Source organism: Anas acuta, chromosome 23, assembly GCF_963932015.1.
Source record: "Anas acuta chromosome 23, bAnaAcu1.1, whole genome shotgun sequence".
Taxonomy (NCBI): domain Eukaryota; kingdom Metazoa; phylum Chordata; class Aves; order Anseriformes; family Anatidae; genus Anas; species Anas acuta.
In genome coordinates, this window is record NC_089001.1 from 4,272,968 (window position 1) to 4,298,862 (window position 25,895).

General features: G+C 41.7%; 1 protein-coding gene and 2 long non-coding RNA genes across 4 annotated transcripts in view; 2 read left to right on the forward strand and 1 right to left on the reverse strand.

The window, feature by feature from the left end:
* The window catches only part of LOC137843786 (uncharacterized), a 51,126-nt gene extending 43,948 nt beyond the window's left edge, over positions 1-7,178 (reverse strand). For both annotated transcript variants that reach the window (XR_011089682.1, XR_011089683.1), the window contains exons 1-4: positions 7,012-7,178; positions 6,748-6,824; positions 6,172-6,265; positions 4,992-5,173 (exon numbers count right to left, since the gene is read on the reverse strand). This is a non-coding gene — a long non-coding RNA (uncharacterized lncRNA). The remainder of the gene's footprint in view (positions 1-4,991; positions 5,174-6,171; positions 6,266-6,747; positions 6,825-7,011) is intronic.
* A 3,602-nt stretch (positions 7,179-10,780) lies between these two features.
* LOC137843731 (uncharacterized) lies at positions 10,781-16,935 on the forward strand. Its single transcript, XR_011089655.1, has 3 exons — positions 10,781-11,251; positions 11,337-11,512; positions 12,920-16,935. It is a non-coding gene; the product is annotated as an uncharacterized lncRNA (long non-coding RNA).
* A 2,406-nt stretch (positions 16,936-19,341) lies between these two features.
* LOC137843783 (uncharacterized) lies at positions 19,342-22,848 on the forward strand. Its single transcript, XM_068659428.1, has 2 exons — positions 19,342-19,498; positions 20,763-22,848. Exon 2 carries the CDS (start codon positions 20,781-20,783, stop codon positions 22,113-22,115), a length of 1,335 nt encoding a protein of 444 aa, XP_068515529.1. The 5' UTR covers positions 19,342-19,498; positions 20,763-20,780; the 3' UTR covers positions 22,116-22,848.
* Positions 22,849-25,895: the final 3,047 nt, after the last annotated feature.

Genomic DNA, 25,895 nt, shown 5'->3' on the forward strand with positions numbered 1-25,895 from the left:
GAAAAATAGAAGTTTTGTTTCCAAATGACAAAAGATACAAGGCAAAACAGTCCAAGGAAAACCTTACTTATTGAAAATAAGCCTGTGACTTCATAAATAAAGCTCTGGAACAAGATATACCCATCAGCCTCCCTCCTTAAGAGAAGGATCTGATCTTCTGTGGTGCCAGAACAAAACAGACTTCATCTATTGCAGATTTATGGCTAATCTTCCAGATTTCATTTGAAAGAACAGGCTCGGCATACGCATATACCAACTGTAAACACAAAGACCACCACCCATGCAAGATACAGTAGCCAACTGGTGCAGAAAGAAAATACAAGTGGAGCTAAACACGGTTCCTTATTTTTTCCACCCTCTTACAGTGTGCAGGTCCCTTCCTACTAACCTTAATTACTTTCAGAGGAAATCAATATACGGTAGATTAGACAGCTTTCAGACACTGAATATTTGTTCTTCACTGGCATTTGAGATCTGCTTTTTGAAAAGACAACACTGAGTCCCTTAGAACTCAAATAATTTACTCAGGTGTTGCAACTGAATCATTCCAGTTCCTCTTAGCAAATACTTAGGACATGGGTGGAAATAATGAATGCACGAGCATCAAGGAAACATGAAAGCCCAAATCATACCATGCTGTCAAGGCTCTACACTTGTCACACATTCCATGCTCATTACTAAATGCCTGAGCATCTTATTTCTGATTTGCCTTTCTGCTCTAACCTTCCTGGCATCAGTTGAGATGTTTTGATGAACACCCCCATGAAGCAGCAGCAAGCCTATGAGAGCTACAGAGTCCTTAGCCACTAAGTCCGAGTTTGGACCAGGCTTGAACACTCTCAGGAATTATCAAAGCAGTGAGAAAACAGACATTCAACGGACAGCAAACAAGTAAAAACTAATGTTGTGCCCAGAGAACGCATTGAACTTCTTAATAAAATCTTTCCTTCCCATCTGACCACATCAGAGTTCGGAAAACTCTGCATTTCTCAGCTATGTACCTGGGTTCCTTGCACTCCCACCAGATCATCAGGATCTTCAGGAACAGAAGTGCCCAGTTCACTAAAGCCAGACTTAACATCCCTACCAAGCACTCACAAAGGAACTGAACCCCCGTTTTCCAAGGGAGGGGAGAAATAAAGGCCACTGTTGTTCTAAACAGCATTTTAAATGGCCTTTTACACCACTTTTCCCCCCATAATTTTCCTTCACGTCAGACTTTCACTATTTCAAAATATATCTCTAACATGCACAATACCAACCTCTTAATTTTTATTCCTTGCAAGACCATTTCCCTCACTATCATGTAAATGAGCCTCCCTGGAGCTCTTAAGCATTATTATACATCATGGCAGTTGTATTACTCTCTGCGCACTATAAAAGCAGTCCAAGACTCAATTACTATTCACAGATGAACAAAGTATACAGTGCATTTACTGAAGTTATGGCTGCTTAAGGTATATAGCCTCTACGTTGTACACGTTTACTTATGAAGTGCCTTGAAAGAGAAAAGCATGGCTGTTGAAGGACATTCCTATAGACAATTTAGGTTTGTCAATAAATGCCACGCTTCTATGCAATGTTCATTTCAATGAATTGATTCCATTCATAGCTGCAACCCTGACATAAGCCCTGTTCTTTCCTGTTGCTTAAAGAACTTCAATGAGGTCTAAATTCAACTAAATAGTGACTCGAGGGACATCTGAAAGAAACTAATTTTAAGTCACAATCTAAAGCCTTTTGTTTGGAGGCTTCCAAAGGTAGTCTACTGGTTTTCTTCCCCAGTAAGAGCATCTATACTCACGCAGGTACTATGTGTTAAATGCTTTTAGTGTGGCTGAGAGGACTGAGGTACTTTCAGCTGTATTCATATGAAATATGATCATTTGCATCCTGCAAATTCCCCAAAACCTTCACCCCAGCCAAATAAAAACGTGCTGTCTAAAATTTCTCAGCCTAAGTACAGAGCTACTTTCATTATTATGCAGTCCAAGTGAGTAGCTTCAGCATCAAAAGGTGATGATATACAGTCTGTAACAAAAACCAGAGCAGAGAAGTCTGCAGGTGTAAGCAGGAACTGTTATTTCTGAAAACACAGTGTAAATACAATAATCGGGACATCCTTACCCTATTAAAAATCCCCAAGGAACTGCTCCACAATTCAGTTGAATAAAAACGGAAGGTAAGAGGCAAGCCAAAGGTATACCTATGTCTTTGAATCTGCAGTCTGCACGAGGACAAAAATCCATCAGCTTGAGACATTATTATCATAGCCAATAGTTCTTGGGTTTTACTTTACTCCTTCAGCTAGCTGAAGCTAAACTCTTAGGGACCATTGCCTACCTTCCTCAGTACTATGGTATTCGTAATTGAAGCTACTAACATTGAGGAAAGAATTGTAATGAACCACAAAGAGTTCTATATTCCTAGCACTTAGGCTTGCAGTACTCTCCAAGCTTTCTCAGCAGACTGGCTCTGTCTTTATAAGCAGGAAGAAAAAGTATTGTACTAAGACAATATTTCTAAATAGTTCCAACTGCACTCCAGCGTATACTTCACCCAGTAATTGCCCTATTAAATGATCATCTGTGGCAAGATAAACATCATTTGTATAATGCCTCACCAGTTCTCCAAATATTTAGCAGTAGATTTGCAGTTTTGTGGTCAGTCACCTCCCAGCCATGCACTTAAGGACCTCGTGCTAGCAGCAGTTCTGGTATTCAGTCATTGTTCTACAGCCTGGGGTACAGAACATATGGCACAACAACCGTGTCCTAGAAAAGGTTGCAACTCTCCAGCAAGAGCCACAGATCCTGCAAGCACCTGACTCATTAATCTGCAACAAAAACTAAATTACCTCACTGCAAGAAAGCAGCCCCAAGGCCATCTATTGGCCATTTCAGTCTGTTCTCTGAATCTGTGAAGACCTCCATTTCTTTGTTGTATTTTCCATGTAGAGGGCTCACCTTGAACCTCATCCAACAGCTACAAAGATTCAGCTGTCAGGGGTTTAATATTCAGTGCAGGTGCAGACAGCATCTAAGAGCTCAGGTACCCTCTATCAGTCTACTGCTGCTGAAGAGCAACAGTTCTGCCCTGTAACACACTCCTAGGGCCCAGCCCTTCCAGCCAGAAGGCAGGGGTGTTCGTATTTAAAGCACTGAAGAACTGCCAGACTTGAAGCTATGCTGTTGTTGGTTTTGTCTCGATTCCCAAGCTTACTACACGAAGGGGTAACTGTGGCACCAGTGTTCAGCACCACCAACATACAAAGCAAGGAATAAATCAGAAGCTAACTAGTTATGTTACACTAAAAAGCAAGCCTTTGCTTTCATGGAGGCAAGACAGACCAAGAAGCAGGAAACAGACAAGAGGAAATGAAAGAAAATTATTGATACTATTCCTATGCAAGGCTTAAACCAGTTTCACACATCTAAAATTGAATATTAAGCCCTACCCTTCAATACCTCTCTGGAGTAAGTGTTACTAATAACCTACAAACCCAAATATCCTGCTGTAGTCCAGAAAAATGCTTGTACACTGGATCCTGCTGACATCCTCTCCACTACTGCCACTGACTTTGAAGGACTAGAACTCACAGTACTTCTACAGGCATTGCAACGTTCAACGTGATGGCAGCAAGAAAGCCATTTCAGCTCCTCCAGCTCCCTTCTCCTTACCCCTAGAGAAGTAATGATGCAAGTGCTGCAGGCTAACCAACTGCTCAGTTCCCACAGTAGCATCAGAAGCTAACTGCATCTATGCTGAAGGGCTAACAACCACCCAACAGCGGAACTTGCATATTAACATTACCATTCAATCAGCCAACTTTTAAGGTCGCGCTCCTTTGTGCTCTTTTTAAGACTTATTTCAGTCTGTTTAGCTTTCCATGAAAAACCCTTATCCAGCAGGACATTCAGTTTAGAAAAGGTACACACACCTGCATCAGTTTACACAATACCCCTGAGTGAGCTTGGACAAAACATCTTGAGTTCTTTACAGGATCAGGACTTCACTGCGTAAGTTCATAAAAGCTGACCAGTATTCAGACTAAATTCAGAAGGGCACAAGCTTATCAGGCAGAGAAGAATACATCATTAAGCCACACATTTAAAAATTCTCAATTTATGAATTCTGAAAACAAAGAATAAAGCCAATTGTTTGAATCATTATAAGGAAATGCAGCTTCTGAGTTTGACTAAATTTGTGAAGCTCAGCTCTGTACTACCAAAAATCAGGAAGACAACAGAATTAGAGGGAAAAGCAACAGTACAGAACTCAGAGTCCTGAGTTCTAATGAAAGTAGTTCTGTCTCATTGGAGCAGACTAAGAACACTGCAGCTTGCTGAAAGAAGAGTTGCATGAATGGTAAGCTGCTTACGTGAACAAAAAGGTTAAGGAATCAAATCTGCCACTTGCAAAAAAACATCTACAGATTATCAGAAGTCTTGTTATATTCTCTCTCACCACTGCAACATACATTTCTGTTGAAATGCTGTGTATTTTCCTCTATTTTCTGGAGATCAGAATGATCACTAAACATCATATTGTCCCATTTTTAATTTTTACCAGCCCAGCCTTTAAATGACAACTGTTACAACTGTGAGCCATAGTGTAACTTAAGGAGTTTAAAACAGTTTCACAGTTAACCATGACAGAAATAGTGCTGTTCAACTAACACCTTCCTAAAAAGATAATTTAATTCCATGTGAGAGTTAACTAACTACTCACTAACACTTCTCCCTGAGCTCCACCTGCCAGTGCTGTTAGGAGCTAAATACTTGCAGGTGACATGTTTCATTAGTGGTGGGACTTCCCTCTGTGTTTCCATCAGCTCTGGGAACAAGATGAAAGCTGTGGGGAGACTGAAAAGTTCCTTTTACATACTTGCATACATTACAGCACACCTTTTGTCTTCAGTGGTTAAAACAGCTTCACTGTTCGTGAAAGCAAAATACCTGTAATAAAGCACCTCATGACCCATTTCTTACCCATGTAGACAGTCATCCCTAGAAACCTCCAGCATTTCTTGTACCCAGCAGGGAGCCATCTCTCACTGCCACTCTTCTTGCAGGTCTGAACAAACCACCTCAGGATGGATAAAACACTCAAGAAGCTGGGCAATGTCAGTTTTGGCAGGTTTTCAAAGAAACTGCAGATCCTCCTGTGGCAGCTGAAAAAAAAGGGGGACAAATCAACATAGAACTCATTTGTCCAGCAGAAAGTGAGCTCTCATTTTACACCACTTTTAATCTATTCATGTATGTTAATAGTTCACTTGTTAATACCTTACAGCTGAAAGTGCACCTTCCAATGGAAACCATTTCTGCCTAGTAAAAGCATAAAGTATACATTTACTTACATTGCTGTACTCACATATAACAAACAACCTTAAGATGAAGCACGATTTTCCTTGCCAGCTTAACTATACAACAGCACTACTGTTTTGTCCTGCAGGCTGTTATCGATTTTGCAAGTTGATGTATGGCTTGACCAGCATATGTTAATTAAATGCTGGATCCATTTTTGGAGACATCAATTGCTTCTTCTCTAAGAGAAGAACTGCATACACTGCATAACACTGTCTGCACACAGAGCAGTTGCTTAGCACAAACACCTGAGGCTTATGGAATTACAAAGTTTCACATGGGTATACATTATTTTAACACTTGTTTCAAAATCAGAACAAAAGAAGCTTTCAGCTTCCACTGAATAAACCTCAATTATGGACTATATCAAGAGCAAGAAGTGTTATTTTGTCATGGCAAAACCTTTGATTCCAATTCCTTACAGATCTACTTAATTACGTCTTAAGAAGCCATACACAGCAAGCTCACTTCATAAACTATTTTACAAAGGGACTCCACGATCTTGCAACTTCAAGAACCAACGTAAAAGAAGCCATCTCCCAAGCTTTACACCTCAACCTCACTGCAAGTGGAGGCTAGACCTGTTTCACAAGGCATTTAAGTTTATGTAATGGCAGAAAAACAAGTTATAAATAGCTGCTGTCTCAAGTAATGCTCAGAACACACTTTCCCCACCATCTATATGCTGGCACCTCCCAATTTTGGTATCTGACCTTATCTTTTTTTATGTTTAGTTCCAATCTGATTTCCATTCACTGCACTAAACCCCCTTAGCTTGTAAACAAGATAGTAAGTCACTTACCTTCCCTGGTCTGAGGAGCTTTTATACTAATGAACCCCTTCTTTCCCCAGCACTCTTTTCCAGGTTTTCATATCTAACTCAATCTGCAGCAACTCTGTAAGTGAAAAAATCTTACAAGTATTTATTGTTGTTCTTTAGGGTTTTACTGTCCCTGCATTTACGCCAAGTTATTTTTGAAGTTGCACTGAAATGCAGGAAAATCACCTACAGAAGAAGGAAGACACTCTGAATTTTAACTGACAGAGCTGAAATAGTTCATTATTTTTATTTCCTCGACAGTTATGTCTTCTATCTTTCACACATACGCCTGTCCAGAAGTTGATTCTGAATGGTATCACAAAACTCTATCACGTAAATACAATTAACACCTGTATCTGCATTTTCCCTTCTCATTTGAGCCACAGCTTACCTTGATGCATGTACTTCTTCCATTTTGATAACTACTTTCATCTACTAAATCTATTTCTACATAAAGTGACTAACATGGTACTAGTTAAAAATATAGAATTTTTATATGGATAAACTGCAGATATGCTGCTGGTTGTTTCTACATGCACAAGCCACTTCCCTACCCACCTGCTTGCTCTGTTGATTAACACACGGTTCCATTTTCAAGCAGGCAGGAGCTCAAGCACATACACCTCATTCCAGACCTGAAATGAAAACATAAATGTGAAAGCAGCCAGTAAACTACAGCAACAAAGAAACAAGCAGTTGTAAACAGAGGGGTTATTTTGTATCTGCCTCTAAAGGAAGCTGCAAGCTCTCAGCAAGCTCCCCAAGCCATCCACCCTTGAGTTTATCCTGCAAAACTGCTGCAAATAGGCTAAAAATATGCACCCACCATCCTGCTGCTTCCCAGTTACCACTTATTGCCCTAGCGAAGCAATCTACCCTTACATCCTCAGTCCTAAACACCCAGAAACCATACTGCAAATTCAAAAAGAGAGAATAAAACATTTTCTTAAAGCTGTTTTAGACACATGCATGCCCCCAAAATGGCTGCCCCCACATGGCTGCTCCAAAATGGCGGCCCCCACAACATGGTGGCACCAGTGGCCTGTGTGGGGTTTGGTCTGTGTGATGGGCGCTGAGCTGCCTGGCCAGGCATCTGCTGCATTGCCCTCAGACTATTGAGGGAAACATTCCTGAGAACTAATTCAGTATTAGTGATTAAAGATCTGGGAGTGTGTCAAAATTTAGTGTTTTTTCTTCGAAGTTTACCAGCGTAATTCAGTTTGCTCTCTTGTTCTGTAAAGCTCGCTTTGGCCATCAATAATTTATGAGTTGCTGTGTACTTTGTGTAGTAATTGGGTAATGATTGTAGTTGGGGAAAAGCAAAACAACGCAAACAAAATCAGCGCTTGCTGCTCTTACAGCTCTATTGGATTAGGGACTACCTGAGAGTATGTTTAAATTGCTGCATTACTTGCTCATATAAAACAAATCTTTTGACGTTTAGCTGTTCTTTCTGCAGCTTCATAAGGTGGCTGCTGCCCTACTTTAGGTATGAAGTGTTTGTGTAAACTCCTGTACTTTAGGGAGTTCTCACCTGGGTGGAGATGAGAAAGCGCTGGCAGGCTCTGACCTGATAGAAAGTGCAGGGTCTGAAACCTGATTTAATGCATTTGAGCACTAAAGCTGGAGTCCTAAATCTGGTTATTTTTCCATCTAATAGTAGGGTGTTGTGGGCTTTATATTAAGGCATATTATTGGTACTGGAGTGCAGAGTACCTTTATGTTGATTAAGAATATTTTAGGATTCTTTATTCTCACCTGAAGTTGGAATGAAGTGGTTCAGTGAAAGACAGGTTTGCAGTAATCCATGAGGAGGGGATAGATCTGGTCAGGAACCTGCCTTCAATCAACACATACTTGGTCAAACGAAAGCCACTTCAGGAAGCCCCCTGGAAAGGCAGCACATGGTATGGGCACTATAATGATCAGGCACAGGAAAAGCAACAGGTTTGATTTTTCTGCAGGCAGCCGACCAGCTGTAGGATTTTCACAGCAGTATTCATTGCAAGGCAGAATTTTAACCTTGGCCTAGAGGCTTCAGGATGTTCAACAGAGTATTTAACCCTGTTCCTGGTGGGACATTTGGAACATTACATTAAAGTAACGTAAAAGCTTTTGTAGGGGAGTTATCTTAAAATGATGTGCTGCACGGTGTGAAATATATGTTTAACAGAGGATCAGGAGTCCTTTGAGGGGCAGGAAGCAGTTGCAGAAAAGAGGCATGTAATGGAAAGTGTAACTCATGTACCTGTCCAGGTCTTATTCATGGCGTGCAAAGGCTGGCTTTGCAGCCCAGAGATGAGAGTAAGGTGATGGAGAGATTCTGCCTCCCTCACAAAGGAGTGCTCATATGGCCTTGTCACTGAAGGTCAATATCCCATCTAGGTTTCTTCTTCGGAAGAAAAAATGTGACTTTTCACCCCAAATCCAGAGATGTAAGCAATTATTTCCAAATGTCATTTTCATCAACATGCTAATCCTTGTCCGAGGTTTGTCATCTTAAAATGACTTGCCTTTCCACAAGCTACTTAAACTATCTGATAGAAACCACTTCTCTACAGCCCTTCTGGCTCTGCTACATGTGCAAGTGACACTTCACAGCTGTCAAAAGGAGAAAAGTTTAAAACTTGGGATAATGCTATTATCTGACATCGTACTGTGGCCAGCTTCTACCTCTGTGCCCTCTTAACAGTGCATTACCTCAGAAACCCCTTTGTCCCTGAGAAACTATCTCAAATGTAGGTCGCAGCACAGTGACCAGCAGCAGAGCTGCTTAGCTGTGGTTATATCAATGTGGACAGTTTAAAGCTGTGTTGGAGTTTGAGAAGAGGTTAATGTGCTTTTAATCCAACTGTGAGCTTCTGCCTTGCTGAAAGCCTGAGTTTTCCCTATCTGGGAATGGTAGGGTTGAAGTTCAAATGAGTTTCAGTCTCCATAATTGTGCGTTGTGGTGAACATAAAGGAGCTAAACTGGTGTTACAGCCAGGATGTATCACTTACTGTCCCTGCACTCACATGGCAGTTGGCCTGGGATGCTGAACTGTATAGACAGATTATTTTATCTTCTAAATTAATAGCCTACTGTGATATACTGCTTGATTACAGATGCAGTTTTAGTGAGTTTGGAAACTAAGAGCAAGCCTGAGAGCCATAAGAAGCTAATGCATGTAACCATTCACGCTCTGTGCAAGAAATCATATTCAACATGAGCTCTATAACACAGGAATATTTTGAAGCCTGATTTGGCATCATGAAATGCTACAGTGAATGAACAAATGCTGATGGGTTGCCATCAGTGTTGCAATAAAATAACTGTAATTAGGGGGGAAACAAATAATAAAAAAGCCTAACTGTATTTAGCAGTTTCTTTATTGTCAGCAGTAGGATGTATATTCTCCTAACAGATTTAGAAACTGCAGTGATAGGTGGTGACTCGTGTTGCTGCTACCATCATTCACTTACATTAGGATGATCTTGATAGGTATTTGCAATTGTTCTCTAGAGAAGCTCTCAATTGTTGTAAGAGAAACTATCCTGCTGTATTGAGTCAGCCACGTGCAATATAACCATTAGGATGGCATGGGATCTCCAGATAATTAGTGAATCAGATTTATTGCCCACTATATTGCCATTCTTTTAAATGTCCACCCTGTTTTTTCCCATGGTGTCTTCTGTCTAGTGCAGTTAGAAAGTAATAGCTTCTTCACCAGCCTTTCCTCTGAGTGTTTGGCTATGGGGAAAGCATCTTCTGTACCCGTACTAAAGGCTGAAAAAATAATGTGAACTTTATTGCTGCTTCCAGTTGGGAGCTCAGTCCTTTAGTTACTTGCAGGTGATGGTTCTTACATAAATTCAACCCCAGGAACAAGAAACAACAATGCTTGGAATTCTTAGCCAGTTATGATCGCTTCAAATTTAGTATGAATTGGAGTCAGGCATCAGTCAGGAAAACCCCCTTTATTTGCGTGCAGCACCCTGGCAGAATGTGAGTGCTTTGGCAGGTGTGAGAGGAGAGGCTGGGAATGGTCCAAGCTGACAAGAAGTGACTTCAAGCACGATTCTGGATTTCACAGCAACGTGACAGGAAAAACACCTCCTGTTTCCTGCTTTGAATTGAGAAGTAGATGGCTAAATTTTCTGTATAGGATTCTAAGGATAAATCCAGCTCTTTTCTTTGATTCTGCCTGGCCGTGCAATAGGTGCTGAAAGACTGAGTGCTGCCTTTTGCATCTAAGGAGCTTTGGAAAAGATGTCACTTCTGATAAAAACATTTTTTAGCACAGCGAGCGCTGTATTGTAAAAGGGTTGTGAGGATATGAGAGGAACAGTCAAGGTACCAACAAATGGTGACTTGGTCCTGTGAGAACCAGTGGTGATTTTTCATAAAAACTGTCAGGTAGCACAAAAATAGAGATGGTGTGTATAGGTTTGTTTTCTCCCAGAAAAAGCAGGAGCAGCTGGTGAAGTAATGCTTTCTAAATCACTTGCCACATGTGAAAAAGATTTAAGAATGGTATTAATCCAGTTAATTGGTCATATAATGCTCTTAAGTTGGGTATAAATTAGTTTACTTCAAGTTTTTAAGGCTGGAGTGTGAGCCATCACTGTACTTGAATAGTTGTCTTAAGCCAGGTGGATTCCACCTCTGTTTTCAGAGGAAACCAACAGCAGAAATGCAGCTCACTTTCCTGAAGTCCCTCTGTTCAGCACATGCTGTTCCTTCTCCATGAACCAAGTGTTACCAGGATGCTGTGCTGCTTTCCACCAGGCAACTGCTATTTGCCAGTGTTAGACTGAAATACTACATACACCGGATGAAGGACTTAGCTCGGTCTGCTCCTGTAAGGCTCCAGTGGTGCAAAGTTGCATGCAAGTCCTTAATTTCCTACTCTAAGTATGCTAAAATGAATGCTGATATGAATTGTGTAGAGTTTAATCTATAAATAGGTTTGCTGGACCTACTGTTTAGCTACCAACACTTCACATGAATGAACATAGTCTTGCAGCGTTATGAACAAAACCTTCAAATTTCAAAGGGGCACAAGAATATAGATGTGAGAACGTGAGTAAAATATGCATAACTTATAAACATTATTTGTAAGTAGCTTAATACAGCATTTATATTTAGCTTCCATATGACATTACAGCAATGGCTTGAGGAGGAATAAAGCCTGAGGAACTGATGCTCAGGGACTTTGGGGAAGTGATTCTGTGCAACTCCTCCACCCTACATAAGACCAGCCAACCTGTAGTGCTCACAGCTGGGGGGTGTGCTGCCTGTTGCAGGTTTACAGCAACTTTTTGCTGGCTAGCTGACAGTCAGGTAAGTGTTCTTTAATGTCTTCCTGCTCTGGGCACCAAGTCTTACTAATTATTGCTCGGTAGTGCCTTATGATAAGGTTGTGTTATTTTGTTTGGTAACAAAACATGATGGCTGGGAAACAGCTTGGAGCTCTAGTTATGGGGCAGACTTTGGGCAGTGATATATAACTTGCTGATGCAACTTTGCTAGTAAATTAGAAAGAGGAGAGTGTGGAAGTTGAAATATGCTGTGTTCATGTAGGTACATCATTTGTGGGTTTGAAATGAATGGCAATACATTCTGCTCTATTTGCTCTAACTTGCTACAAATTGCACAGAACTATTTGGGTGAGATACCAGAATAAAACCCAAATAACTGTGCTCAGAAAGCTAACTTTAAACACTAACCTTAAAGACACATTCTCGTTTCCCCAGAAACTATTTTTATGGACTTGCTAACAGCTCTATACTAGAAATCTTTTGCATGACAGTAATAGAATTATGGAATGGTTTGTGTTGGAAGGGACCTTAAAGATCATTTAATTTCAACCCCCTGTCATGGGCAGGGAGACCTCCCACCAACCCAGGCTGCCCAAAGCCCCATCCAGCCTGGCTTGAACACTTCCAGGGATGGGGCATCACCACCCTCATAGTAAAGTATTTCTTCATAAATTCTTCCATACTTCAATGGCTTAGGCTAAAATAGAGTTAATTTGCTTCATAGTAGCTCTGGTGCTATGTTTTGGATTTGTGACAGCACTGATAACACTGTTTTAGTTAGTGTTGAACACTGCTTGCACAGTGTCAAGGTTTTTTCCTGTTTCTCTTGCTGCTCTGCCAGTGAGTAGGCTGGGGGTGCACAAGTAGGAAAAGGACAGCCTGGACAGCTGAACCAACCTGACCAAAGGAATATTCCCCACGGCAGCAAGCTGTGCTCAGCAGTAAATGCTGGGGGAAGGAAAAAGGGAGGACGCTTGGAGTTAGGCACTGGGCTTCCCAAGTAGCTGTTAGGTATGATGAAGCCCTGCTTTCCTGGAAATGGCTAATCACTGCCTGCTGGTGGGAAGTAGTGAATGGATTCTTTATTTTGCTGCGTGCACGCAGCTTTTGCTTTACCTATTAAACCGTTTATATCTAAGCATGTGAATTTTCTTGCTCCTATGCTGTTTCACCCCTCCCTGCCACTGGGGGGCAGTGAGTGAGCAGCTGTGTGGGGCTTAGGGCTAACCCACAACACCAAGATCCTTGAAACTTGAAAGGGAGTCAAAAATAACGATTATGTTAGATCTCTGCATTAAAAATATGGGTTCTTCTACTGAAACTTGCAGTCTGTCTTAGCTTGCTTCACAAGAGAAATGTTTTTAGGAATGGAAAAACTAAGGTGGAATAGCTAACACTTGTAAAAGCAACTAATGTCATTTATAACTAGTCTTTTACAGGCCTGCTGGGTGCTCTGGTAGCAGCAAGAAGGTTCCTACTGTTGGGCAGGAGACGTACATCACTTAAAACTTCCCTGGAAGGCATACCTGTGAACATGGGAGATAATCTCAGTAAGGAGCCCTTCAGTGTGGTTTACACAAAGCCAGTTGCCAAGAAGGTGGATCAAGTTCCAGACACAGCTTCAACACATCCTTACAAACCTGAGGACTTCCAGGGTACAGCCAAAGAGCCGGCTAAGGGAACTTGTAAGGATTTTCAGGCTTCTGCAGATGCAAGAAAAAGATTGTAAAAGTGATCAAGAGCATGTGCTGTAAAAACTGTTCTGTCAGCCTGAGACATGCAGGCTGTATTTGTCCTTTGTTTCCATTACAGGCCATGCAGGTGTGGAAGGCTGAGGCTTGTTTCAACTGCTTCCCATCCCTGCAGACTGAAGATGGGGATTATATCACAGTCTCTCAGTATGCTTGTTTAACATCCTTTCTGATTTTTCGAAGGGGGGGCCTTAGAGCAACTGAATTCTTCTTTGGTGTCTAACAGGTTGATTTTTTTTTTTTTCCTTAGAAGCATGTTGTCCTTCTGTATGGTGAAGAATGAATACCTAATGGACAATAGCTGGCGTTCATGTCTTTGGTAATGGCCTTGCTGATGTATTTTGGCTGTACTGAATGATCGATAGTGGCTAGAGATGCCTCTTCCTGGTAATGTGCATCTTAACTGGACTGACTTGGGCCAGTCTGTGTATTTACAAGAGTAACTCTACCTTCTGGGAAATTTTATCAGTGTTAGAAGCTGTCTGTTATAATCTGAAGACATGACTGAGTTTAAAATGAATACTTTCTGTGCAATATTTCAAAGCATCAGTGAAGTTCCTTAATGTGTCAAGACTGGTACTACTGAGACTTGGCTGAAGACACTTAGATGATTCTAGAGATCTTGCAACTTTAATGTAAATGAAGTTGTTTGAAAGCTATGGATAGAGTCAGTATAATGAAGACAAATGCAGGACCTGAAGAAACCTGAGCTCTGTAGTGGGCATTCTGTAACGTGAGTGTTCTGCACCTGTCTGTCATCCAATTAGTACCAAAGTAATTTTTTTTCTCTCATGTTTTAACTAGACTTCAGGGGCCTCATTGTGCTGGGGAAAACACCAGGCTAACAGCTGAGGCAATGTAGCTCTCCTGCAGTTACTGTGGTTGGAGTTTGTAGTGACTGAACAACGAAGTCCTTGGCCCGAGCTGTAATAAGGTGAAAAGAGGCCTTGCTTTCTAATTGAGGTTGTCACACTGATGTTTTGAAATACTCCCTTAAAAAGGAAACTGAGATGTATGCAACACAATTCTTCAAAGCGTTTCTAAACATGTGTGCTCTCCTCTGAAGTTTCACTTGGGTTGAAAGCAGCTTCATTATTTTTTAATCTTTTACTTACCATACTGTTGTCTCAAGCTGTTTGATCTTTTTGCTAGCCCTGTTTTTGCTCAGTCCAGTACTTATTTAGGTGGGGGATGTGCTTTAAGGTTCCTGGAACAAAACCATCTTCCACCCATGGCATTGCTCTAAACAGTTTGGCCCCTTCTGCTGCTTTTTCTTCAGATCTAGGCTTCACAGCATCTGGTGCTCATGGTATCTGAGTTAAAGCCACATTCAGCTCTTTCTTGGGCCTGTATGGAATGTTCCTCTTGCAGTGCCTATTGCCAGAATGAGGAATATGGATGGTATGACTAGGGACAGTACTCCAGACAGTGTGCCTTATTAGTTCCTGGATCAGTCTCAAGTGAGCCAGCTTGGCTTACCTGTGTGAGAAACATCTGGAGACACTCTTAGTCATTAAAGAAGAGTGAGAACAGGGTTGATGTGAGCTACACTTGATATAAAATATGGAATCTTGTTCCCTGTTAGGGTGTGAATAGAGAGCTCAAGTGCTAAGTCCATGCTGGGTAGACAGGACAAGAGTGGGTCTAGGTTAGCAGTGGGCCTTGCATTGCGGTTAAAGAAGTACCTTCATTTATTTGGAAGGCTCTGGAATATTGGTTATGACACTACATTCAGTACATGTGTACCAAAGGTGTGGGAATTGGGAGCTGATGCTCTGCTGACGCACTGCCTTCACTGTGCCCACGACAGGGGGTTCTGCTGCAGTGCACTGGTGGGTGACCAGGTGTGGGGACACCAAAACTGGTCTGAAGCCACAATGTGCTGGGGGAGCACATCTCCTGCAGGTGGCAGTAGGCTTGAATTTTGACAGGCTTTGTCAGAAGTCGAAGAGGCTAAGTTCTGTTCAGCCATGTGCCTCCTTGTCCCCCAGCTGGCCAAAGGGTTCAGCTGGATTTCTGCAGCCCTCTGAGCAGTGAGGGGCTGGGAAGGCTCTGACACGTGCATCCCCTTGAAGTTGGTCTGCCAAATCAATTCAACTTTTGCAAGGAAAGTGTAACAGTCTGTATCAGACAGTAAGTGTGCATGCCTTTCCAATGCTGTAAATGCAAAAAATCCACAAAGGCTAAGGAAAGAAAATTAGACTTCTTGTTTATCGTCTTTCCTTTAACTGTTCTAATGTACTTTGTCAAGAGTCTTAAAACCAATGTTATTTAAAATGTTACAAGCATACAGATCTAAAAACATTTTAAAATGGCATTAAGTAACACCTTGCATGTGATACAATAGGGAACGGTGTGAGGAGGAACTGACTTAATGGAACTAATGTTCAGGGACACAAGGAGAAGTGGGGCATGGGGTTTGGAGCCTGTCTTGATGTGTGCTGAAATACCGAACAATGTAAGACTTAACTGCTTTGTGTTTAACTGTTAGATGATATGGTGGAGTTGCTCTTTTTGATAGGTATGGGCTATGTTCCTGTGCCACTTGCTCACAAAGCAATGAAGGGGGAATGTAATGCCTTGTGATATATTGCTGTAATTAAGCACCTGTCAAAATAAGTTGTCAAAGCATGTTAAAGTAATTTTGATGTATTATTGTTGGTGAGCTCTTGTGCTGGTATTTACCCTGCAAGGGGGAAGTCCATGCTTTATTTCAAAAGTACTTATGCTCTCCAGTCTTGTGTAACAGCCCATTAACTTGTAGAAGTACATAATCTTTCACATTAAATCAGGGATCTCAATACTATGGTTTTAAGTCTCTAGACATAAATGTAAGGCATTCTGTGACCATTGGAATGCTTTGCATACCCCATGGGGAATCTGCATACAATTTCCTTTGTGATTCTATGAAATGGATGACTTGCGTATTTAAGCCTGATGTATTTAACTCCATTCTTCCATCTCCAGATCAGTGGCTTGAGTAAAACAATATAAATTTTGACCAATTTTTCTGCCCTTTCCCCTTCCCTACAGGAACCAGTCAATTTCTGCTTTTTCAGGTGTGTGGATGTTAATGAAATTTTCTTCATCTGTGGGTGAAAATATTCTTGATTTCTTCAGAAGCTACTCTACCTCAGCTAAGAATCTGTCTCCTATATTAGTGCACTTAAAATATTTGTATAGTTGATTCACCATCTAGGTATGTTGCTGTTGTGATGCTGAAAGCATTGGGAACAATTATCATATCCAGAAGATTTTTGTCTTCTGAGACATCTGATATTTTGTGTAAATAAAATAAAAAGTATTGATTACTGCACTAAGCTGTCTCCTATGTGAATGAGACTACTTTTAAAATCAAAGTGAAGATGAACTTCTGACAGGCTGAGGAGGACACAAGTCCAGGATGCTGCAGGGAGCAAAGAAATGTGAAATTGAGCACTGGGACCACCCCCGCCTGAGGAAGAGCATGAACAAGGTGTGCTGTGGAACTGAAGATAGCACTCAGAAGCAGTCCAGTGTGATCAGAGTGAGCCTTAAACCTTGTTCTTTTTGTAGGAACACAAAGCCTGGCATGCTTTTGTCCTGAAAAATAACAGATGCCCAATGTGCTGTGGAAGTAAATGAAGTGTATGTGGAAAATTCTATGGTATTCAGCAGTCAGCAAGGAAATAAAAACACTGTGATGAAACTCGGACAGCTGTATATCTTTGCACATGTGTTACAAGACAGGCCTATTTTCAGGTTACTAGATGTGTAACCATACTTCATGCATACACACTTGCATATTTCTCAGTCATGCAGTATGTGTCCCATTGATGTTTCTGTTCACAAGCAAAGTGTTTGCCCTAACTTCCAGGTCAAATGACATCAGTGCTTTAGCTAGTTGCCCTAGCTTTATCAGAATCTAATATTTTAGACTAGTTTTTACATTTGAGTACAATGTTATTTAGCTTTCCCCGTGTATACTTGTCCTCTGCCTGTGACAGCTAATACTCCCTTCCAGATAGGTGGTATCTCTGGCCCAAAAGACTTCTTTTTTTTTTTTTCTCCCCAACGGTGTAATAAAAGTGCTGTCATGCTGTTTTAGTTATACACATACTTATATTGCTGCTCAATCTTAACTGTAGCTCATATTGAAACAGCACAGTAAAAAAGTGTTTTGTTCCTATTTTGTATTAGATAAGCAAACTACATATCAAACACTCAGCCAATAGCACAGCTTGTGTCAGGTGGGGCAAGATGTAAGCTGTCATCACCAGGCATGTGCTGCAATTGGTGATGTTTTTGCAAGGTGACTTACCCCTCTGAAGGCAACTAAGGAGAACAGGCTTTTATCTCAGATTTTGTAGCTTGTTCGCACAGTTATGACAGTATTTTTTCAGACTGGGCCTGATGAAGCAGGTTGTGCTAAGAGACTGGGCCAAACACCTACTGTCATGCTTACAGGTAGTAAAGGTCATGAGAAAATTATTGAAAGCAGACTAAGGGTTCCCTTAGAGGCAGTAAAAACTAAAATAATTAGAAATTGTCAAACTTCTGAAAAATCTTAGCTTCTTTCTCTATTTAATCAATATGCACCAGTTCTCTTGAGGTTGACGATGAGCCATAAATAGAAAGCCACCTTTTACTTCCATTATTTTAGTTGCTATTCGGTGTTCGCGGGATGTGTAGCATAAATACATCAACATACTGACTTCACTTAAATTATCAAAGCAGTAACAGTAATATTCCATACCTGGGGCTGACTGTGACCCGAGTAATGCCTGCTCCTTCAGAAATGGCATCAGTGTCTCCCTATGGAGGTAGAAAAAAATATGTTATGAGAGGAGGCAGAATTTCTGCCCATGCTAAGGAAATCTATAATAGTTTGAATGACAGTCGGATAAACCCAGAAAAGAGAGGCTGTTCTGAGAAACAAGGGGGAAGAAGAAAGAAGCAACTCTGTACTTTTCAGAGACTGATCAGGTTCACTCTTGGGGTGTTTATATTATTCACCACACAAATGAACTAAAAAAAACATGGAAGTATGTTAGGAAGAGTAATACACAAGCCTCAGGAGTGCCCTCTGCCCACTTACTGAAGATATGCTATTCAGCTAGGTTCTCCAAGGATGTGACTAATACTAAAGACACAGATTTGATCTTTCTGTGGTTTTCTTTTTTGGTTTTGCTTCTGGGTTTTTGTTTTGTGTTAGGGAAGGTTCCGAGCTGACTTTGAAAATGCAGCAAAAATGCATGGAGCTGTGACAGGGAGGTTTAGACTGGATATCAGGAAAAGGTTCTTCACCAAGAGCATGGTTGTGTACTGAAATGGGCTCCCCAAGGGCGGTGGTCATGGCATCGAGCTGCTGGAGTTCAATAAGCATTTGGACAATGCTCTCAGACACATGGCCTGATTCTTGTGTGGTCATGCACAGACTAAGGAGTTGGACTCAATGATCCTTATGGATCCCTTCTAACTCAGTATATTCTATAGTTTTATGATTCTAATGCCCCTAATTTCAAACTTTTTGAGCACTGAGGTGACGAGAAGCCCTCAAATGACTTACATGTGTCTGCTCTCACAACTAGTGGAGTCACAAAACACACAGACCTCTTCAGGAAAACTACCAGAAGAAAAAAAATATTCCTCCCACATCACGTGGAGTATAATGAGGACTCCCACCACTCTTTTGTCTGTTTCTGTTATTCAAAAGAGCTGGCCCTTCCATTTTGTACAGACATCACCTTTGTACTGATATTTCTGAGTCTACTACCGATGCAAGTGAGAACACCAGCCTAAAGGATGCCCAACCCCATTTCCCCTGCAGCAAAGCCAGCAAGCCTGCTAACTCACCCTCTCTGAAGAAGGCAGGGCAGATGGAGCTGAGGCAAAGCCCAAGCTGCCTGACAGTCTGCTCTTGGAAAACCACTCAAGTCTGCCTCTTCCTCTCCTGCTTTACGACAGAGTGTTGTTACAGCACACTGCCAGTGATCGCTCATTTGCAATAAACAGAAGCTGCATTTTATTTTTACTTTACCCTCTGATAAAAACCACAGAATTGCCAATAAAACACCTTCAGCTGTAAAATAAAGGAGGTAGCCGTAACAGCTGTTCCCAGAAGGGAATGAGAATGGAAAGGAACTAAATATTCAGGGAATCGCTGCCCAAGGAGCAGGGGGAAGCGGTTTTGTGGGGCCCCTCAGTACTATATAAGTTGAGCTTGAGGTCTAAAGGACAACTGGGAGGTTTTTGTTGCTTTAATTTGTTGTAGGCTGGTAAGTTTTTCCAACTCTACAGATTTACAGAAGCTAATTATGGTGTCTGCTGTTGGAAGAAGTGTACTGGGGAAACAAGGAAATTGGAAGAGACTGAGATCGCCCTGTGTGGCTTGTAGATAACTGTGGGTCCTAAAATTGTTGTATGCAGGTCTCTTGTTTGTTTGTTTATTTTCAAAGGCTTAAAGCATTATTGAAAGCTAAGGCTCCTAATATATTCACTATTTTAATTTCTAATTAGAGGTTATACTTCTGCATTGAAAAGACTACCTGGTCTGATTTTTTACTTTATTTTTAAACAAGGATAAATACAGAAACCTAGAAGAAACCATGTGACTATTGGGAATATTAGATTTTTAAGAAAAATGTGCCTGGCTTCAGTGGGAAGCCAAAAAATATGCTTGTGTTTCAGAAGCCTTTTAGTGCTTGAGGGTACTTTGCTCAACTTAATGTTCTGCAGTTTCTTATTTTTCTAATGGTTCTTGTAAATATGATACCATGCTTCTGGTGGAAAGGGTGGATGCCTGCTTAAAGAAGCTGCAAAACATAGTGCTCTGAAATACATTGGTCTTGGTGCTAGATGCTAATGGCTTACAGTGTGGCTGTGCTGTCTTGGTTAGCCCCCAGTCTGACACTTCCTCTGCAATGGCCATGGAAAGAAAACAAGCCCATGTGGCTTCAGCCTGAAAAAAAAATCTTTTGGCAAGACTAACTATGCAAAGTTAGTCTTTGAGGTTGAAAGACTATTTCCTTGGTTAGTTATCTTCCCTTTACTGGTACTCTAGCTGAAAGTCCAAGCTCAGCTTCCTTCTTCAAGCTGAAGGAGTTCCTGCTGCAAACAAACTGCATCTGAACTGTGTTACTCAGTGGGATTAACACCAGGTGGTACTTGGTGTTGACTGCCACCTTGCAATTAATAAATGTGCCTGGCTGGCTGTTGGGAATCCTTGATTAAGAGCAGAGAAATGATGCACTTGAACTGCATTAGTACTGCAGATTTCTTACCATTAAGTTCATTATGATTGTTTAGTGGTACACTTGTAACTTCTCTTGTAATGATACTTACCCAAAGTGTGCTAGGAAGATGTCCTCTGGCATACAGAAACTGTTCAGCTTCTGGTGTAAAGGGAGGTCTGCCCTGTTATGTGGGGCCTTACAGTCTCTCTGCTGCATGTGTACAAGTGCAGGAGCTAAGCCAACAAGCCTTTGGTGTACAAAACACTGTTGTGAAACAGTTAAGATAAACAGTTCTTGTTTCTTGCAGGTTCTGTCAAGTGACAACATGGGAAGCAATTTCAGCATGCAGATCTGCTGTGGGACTTGTGGGAGATGTAAGAAGGAAGAGGAAGTAAACGAAGAGACCAGTGAGACCAAGCCAATTTTGCAGACCTCAAGGGATCCATCAGTATGTATCGAGAAGCAGCCTTCCACACCAGCCCTGAAAGCCTCTGAACAAGGCTCTGAAGAGGTGCAGTCACCATGCTGGGACCAACAGCTGTCTGCTGATGCTGTAGAGCAGAGCACAGAGACCTGTACTCCTGCAGATCCCACAGGAGTGACTGAGGAATGTGAGGCAGCCTGGGGCTCTGTGGATTTCTTGGTGGCATCTGCGGATAGGGAGACCGAAGGGGAGGTTGCAGTCTTAACCCAATTACAGAGCCAGCAAGAAAGAGAGAAACCATGCAACACAGAAGAGAAAATAAAGCCCGTTTCCCTGGCTTCTGAGGCCCAGCTGGTTATGCATGCACCTCAGGATGTGAAGCTTGTTGAGTTTATAGGACAGCCTGATGAACAGGCTGGGGCTGGCAGTGAGGATGGCTCATATGCTGGAGGAACTCTGCAGGAAACAAACATTTTCAGCCTCATGGAAATCACAGGGGAAATGGCAGCTGGCCAAGACTGCGAGATCAAGCCTCCCACAGAGACTGCTGAGAGTCCTGTAGGAGGGAACTTGCCACTGGATGCTGTGCAGGAGATGACAAAGGAGGCTGAGCCCTGCCCTCCTGCTGAGCACACGGAGGAGATGGACAGGACTAGTCTTGCTGAAGGAAGCCCTCAATCCACTGAGAGTGACGAGATCATGTGTCTTGTAGAGACAGAACCTCTACTGAGTGTCCAGGTTACACAGGAGCCCAAGAAGACGGAAGATCCTCCAGAAGACATAGTAAGTGGTATGGCTGAGATGCACTCTACTTCTGCAATGCTTTGGGAGGCTCTGTATCCAAGAGGGGAATATCCAGAGTCAGCGAACCAGCTGCTTGACCTCTTGCAGGAAGACAGCCAGTCAGTTGTGCTAACTGCACAGGAGATGCAGAGCCTGAGTTCTGTGGAGTCTGAACTGAGTGAAGTCCTCTGCCAGTCAAGTGACAAAGATCAAATATGCCTCAGTGATCTGGTGGAAAGTGAGAAGATCAGGGAATGGGATCCAGAAACTCTAGCAGGTGAGGCAGAGCCGCAGGAGATGATCACACAACCAACAACTCAGCTTCCAGAGGAACCACTGGCTTGCACTCAGATGCCTGTAAAGGAAGAAGCTGAGTTTCTGAATGTGGCACCCCTGTGTTCTGAAGTGTTTGGGAGTGGGGGAGAGATTGAGGCTGAAGATGCTGAAGCTTGAGACCTGGGGATCAAATGAGTTGGTATCTAATAGCAAAAATGATGTACCTGGCTTTAAGAACTTCAGCTAAAAGAAAACTCAAGCTGTTGAACCTGGGATTTTGTGCTTTGTGTCCTGGACTTCAGACTGATTTTTTTCTAAACAGATCATATATGCAATAGACCTTTCCAGATATTCTCTTGAACTATAGTTCTGTTCCTTTTTTTCCATTAGTTGATTCTTCAGTTGATTCCGCTCTCACACCTCACTGGGAGAAGTAATTCATTTAAACTGTGGTTTCACTGAAATAATGCTGGGCACTGTGTTTCCCCCAGTGAGGTATCATGATATGAGGTTTCACCTCAGTCTTGTGAAGAGTCAGCAACAGAACAGACAAATCCTTCTCTAATCTAGCCCAGTCAAGTGTTTTCTGTGAGGCTCACAGCCACTTCCCTTGCTACCTCTAAATAATCAAGTCTTTGTAAGGGAAGTATCCAAGGAAGTAGCTCACAATTGATTGTCACTGCCATATTGTCAATATTGAACAAATATTTTCACAAGAAGTCAATGAAATGCTATTTCTGGTTTGTTTGTACTTCTTGTGGTAATGGCAATGTTCATGTGACATTCTTCATGCAGAAAAATGTAGTCTTGATCAGAATGCATAAGACAGTGTATTGTAACTTAAATATACTGACTTTTAATGTTCATAACTGTATAGTATCAATAAAATGTTTTAAGATCATGGTGAAAACATGTTGAATGTGTCTTAATTGTTAAGGTGAAGAATGACTGACTACTCTGCATTCTTCTATGTAGGCTTTGAGGGATAAATGGTAATGCTCTTAAAAAGTTCTAACAAACTCAGTGACCATATGGAGTAAAATGCCCAGCTGCTTATGTGAGAGGGGGGTATGAAGGCATGCTGAAATCTCTAGATTTTATAACATGCATCAGAACATAGAAATGATGCTGGGAAAAATAATCTCAAAGGCAAATTCATGTTGATGACTTCATTTGTTTTGCCTGCATGTAGCTGAAAGCTGAGGAGTTCAGAGCTAACCGTTTCAAGTTAGTGGATGTTGGGGATAACTCAATACTCTGAGGGAACTGTTTTGGGAGTGGAAAAGGCTTTCTTAAACACTTTGACCTCCTTTCTTCCAATTGCACTTAGGCTGACAATGCATCCCATGTTTCAGACTTGCCAGCTTCTCTCACCTGTGAGTCCATATGCTGCAAAGAAATAGATATCTGTAATATTTTCCTGGTACTTACAAGGCTGGCCCAAGCTGGTAAACCACTCTCGCAGCTTAGTTGGACTGTCTCTATCCTGATGCTGAACAATGGACTTCTTGGACCTAAAAGTAGGGAACCATTAAATAAACACTTCTGCAAAGCATACTGAAAGCTCAACTTCTTTAAGTTGCTTGTCTTACTTGATTTGTTCTGCCAAAAGTCATGCAGTCTTCCCTGCTAAAGCTTGTTTCTAAGGGCTGCTTAGCAGGGAGCTGGGTGCCTTAACTGCTATTTTTTCCCCCAAACTCATCTTGGTAACATAAAGCTTCACTTCAGGCAGGAGAGAGGCTTGAGTAAGTAATCCCAAGAGAAATTAAACTCAATCATGTTTATGCCTGCCTATGGCTTGATAAGTTAATTCTGTTAAGCAGGGTTATAATAAGTAACTGTGCTACAGGAAATGTATCCTAACCATTTGAAGGCTTCGGCATGCAGTTCCTTAGCCTGGGAACAAGGGAAAGGCAGAAATTTTACAAACTTTATGAGCCATCTGGAAAAGCTAAGCATTGGTATCCAAACCGTGCTGCGCAGCTCGGTGTCTAAAAGCCCTTCTCACTCTCTGAAGAGAAAAATTTTCAAACATAGCCTGTCATTGTCTTGTAATGTCAGCTGAATGACGAATGAGAGATGCCCCTGGGCAGACCATCCGATGTATCTAGATGCCATAGTTAATGTACTGAGAGGCCCTGCCATGAGAATAGGAAGGAAGAGACAGCTCTAGTAAGAGGGAGCAGCTTGAGCTCTCTGCAATCAAAAACCCCACCACAAAGCCCAGCGTTCTGAACTGACTGCGGCACACTCTTTGCAAGTGATGATGCCATCTAAAAGGCTTTGTAACAGTCCTGTTCTACAGCGTTCAATCACGCAACCCAATTCTGAGCTGCTATCTGAGCCAAGCTCTTCCTAAGGTCTATGCTTTTTTTAAAGTTGTCAGAGAATCAGATGTATGCTTTTGTAGAACCACCCTTTTAAATGCATCAAAGTAGCAGAGAGCAGAAAAGGCCTTGGAGACAAATACTAAATCTAGCCAAGAGAGATGTGATTGTTCTGACAGAACTTCTTTCCTTCTCCCATGTGTCACATTGCCATCTTCCACAGTGTCTTGCGTGCAACAGATTTCCTAGATTATTTCAATTGGTTGTAATTTGGACTTTGTTTTTGGAATGTCTCTGTTTTCCACAACAATACAATTGTAAGGAAAAAAAAAAAAAAACACTTTGAATCTCAGGATTCCCACCACCCAGTAACGAGCTGATAACTAAGCATCTTCCCATTGTACACAACACTGACAACAACATCTATCCACAACAGCTGGAGCCAGGAGCCATTTTTCTTCTCACTTAAAATCAACAAGTTAAACGAAAGTTCTTACAGTGTTTTCAAACCAAGGCGGAGCTGTGGATGCATCATTTCCTTGCAATCACCTTGTTTTGCAAAGCATCTATGTGTATTGCATAGACTTGCAGCCCTGGAGTGACCTGAGTTTTGCAGGCACCAATCTGTGTCAGTCTGTAGAGATACAGATATTTTCATCTGTGTATCTCACAAATGGAAACCGTGGATTAAGTTCATGTATTAACGGGCAGAAGGTTCCAGTAGTCAAAGTCAATAAACTGCCTATGTATTTCAGTTCTATGGAAGCCCAATAGAAAAGATGTAAATGGCTTTTGGAAAGCTGTTGTTAAGGAAAAACAGATGTTACGTGAAACTCTTACAGCCAATGCAAATGTGATTGGGGAAGCCACTGAGACGTGGAGGCCTGTTTTATATTGTGCAAAGCAGACGTTGGACCGCATTTAAAAGGCAAGACATGGACATTGTCCTGTTACGGTCTCAGAACAGGCTGCATGCACAGAATTACATCAACAAAAGCTCCTTCTGCATTTCTGAATCCAGGGAATCAGAGTAGCTAGGCAAAGTATAGGATGCTGAACCAGATCTGCCATCAAAAGATGTAGGTTCATTTAACAATAAATAAAATAGTCTGGAATCCAGTTATTTTGATCTTTTTGATCCTGCTCAGGTGCATTGCTGTTGGCAGTGTGTATTTAGAATCTGTCTTTATGCTCACGTCTCTGGGATTAGTTTGCTTTTACTGGATATTTGCTTCTGCATTTCGCCCAGGTGACCTATTTAGCATCGCAGCTCCCAGTCAGTAAACACAACTGGAGTGATACGGTAATGTTAACGCCAACAGAGGGTTATCAGCTGTGGCTGGAAACATTAAAATAAACTGTAGCCACCATGAAATAGCTAATTGCATGACTCAATCAGTTGAAGACAGCAGAAAAGTGGTAAGGGGGATAATTTTTCACCTCTAAGTGCCCAGTATAAAATAATACCAGAGACCAGGGGTTCACTAACGTCATTTGTAAATTGAAGCACTGAGTGCCTTTAGCATGCCTGTTACTCTGGTACTACACACTGCATGTGATAAGCAGTGGTCACTGTTCATTGTTCATGACTGCACTGTTTTCATCTTCAGTTTTCATTTTAATAGTCAAT

Bases quoted from the DNA above. Each gene is read 5' to 3' on its own strand.
- LOC137843783 (XM_068659428.1), top strand. From the start codon at position 20,781: ATGGGAAGCAATTTCAGCATGCAGATCTGCTGTGGGACTTGTGGGAGA.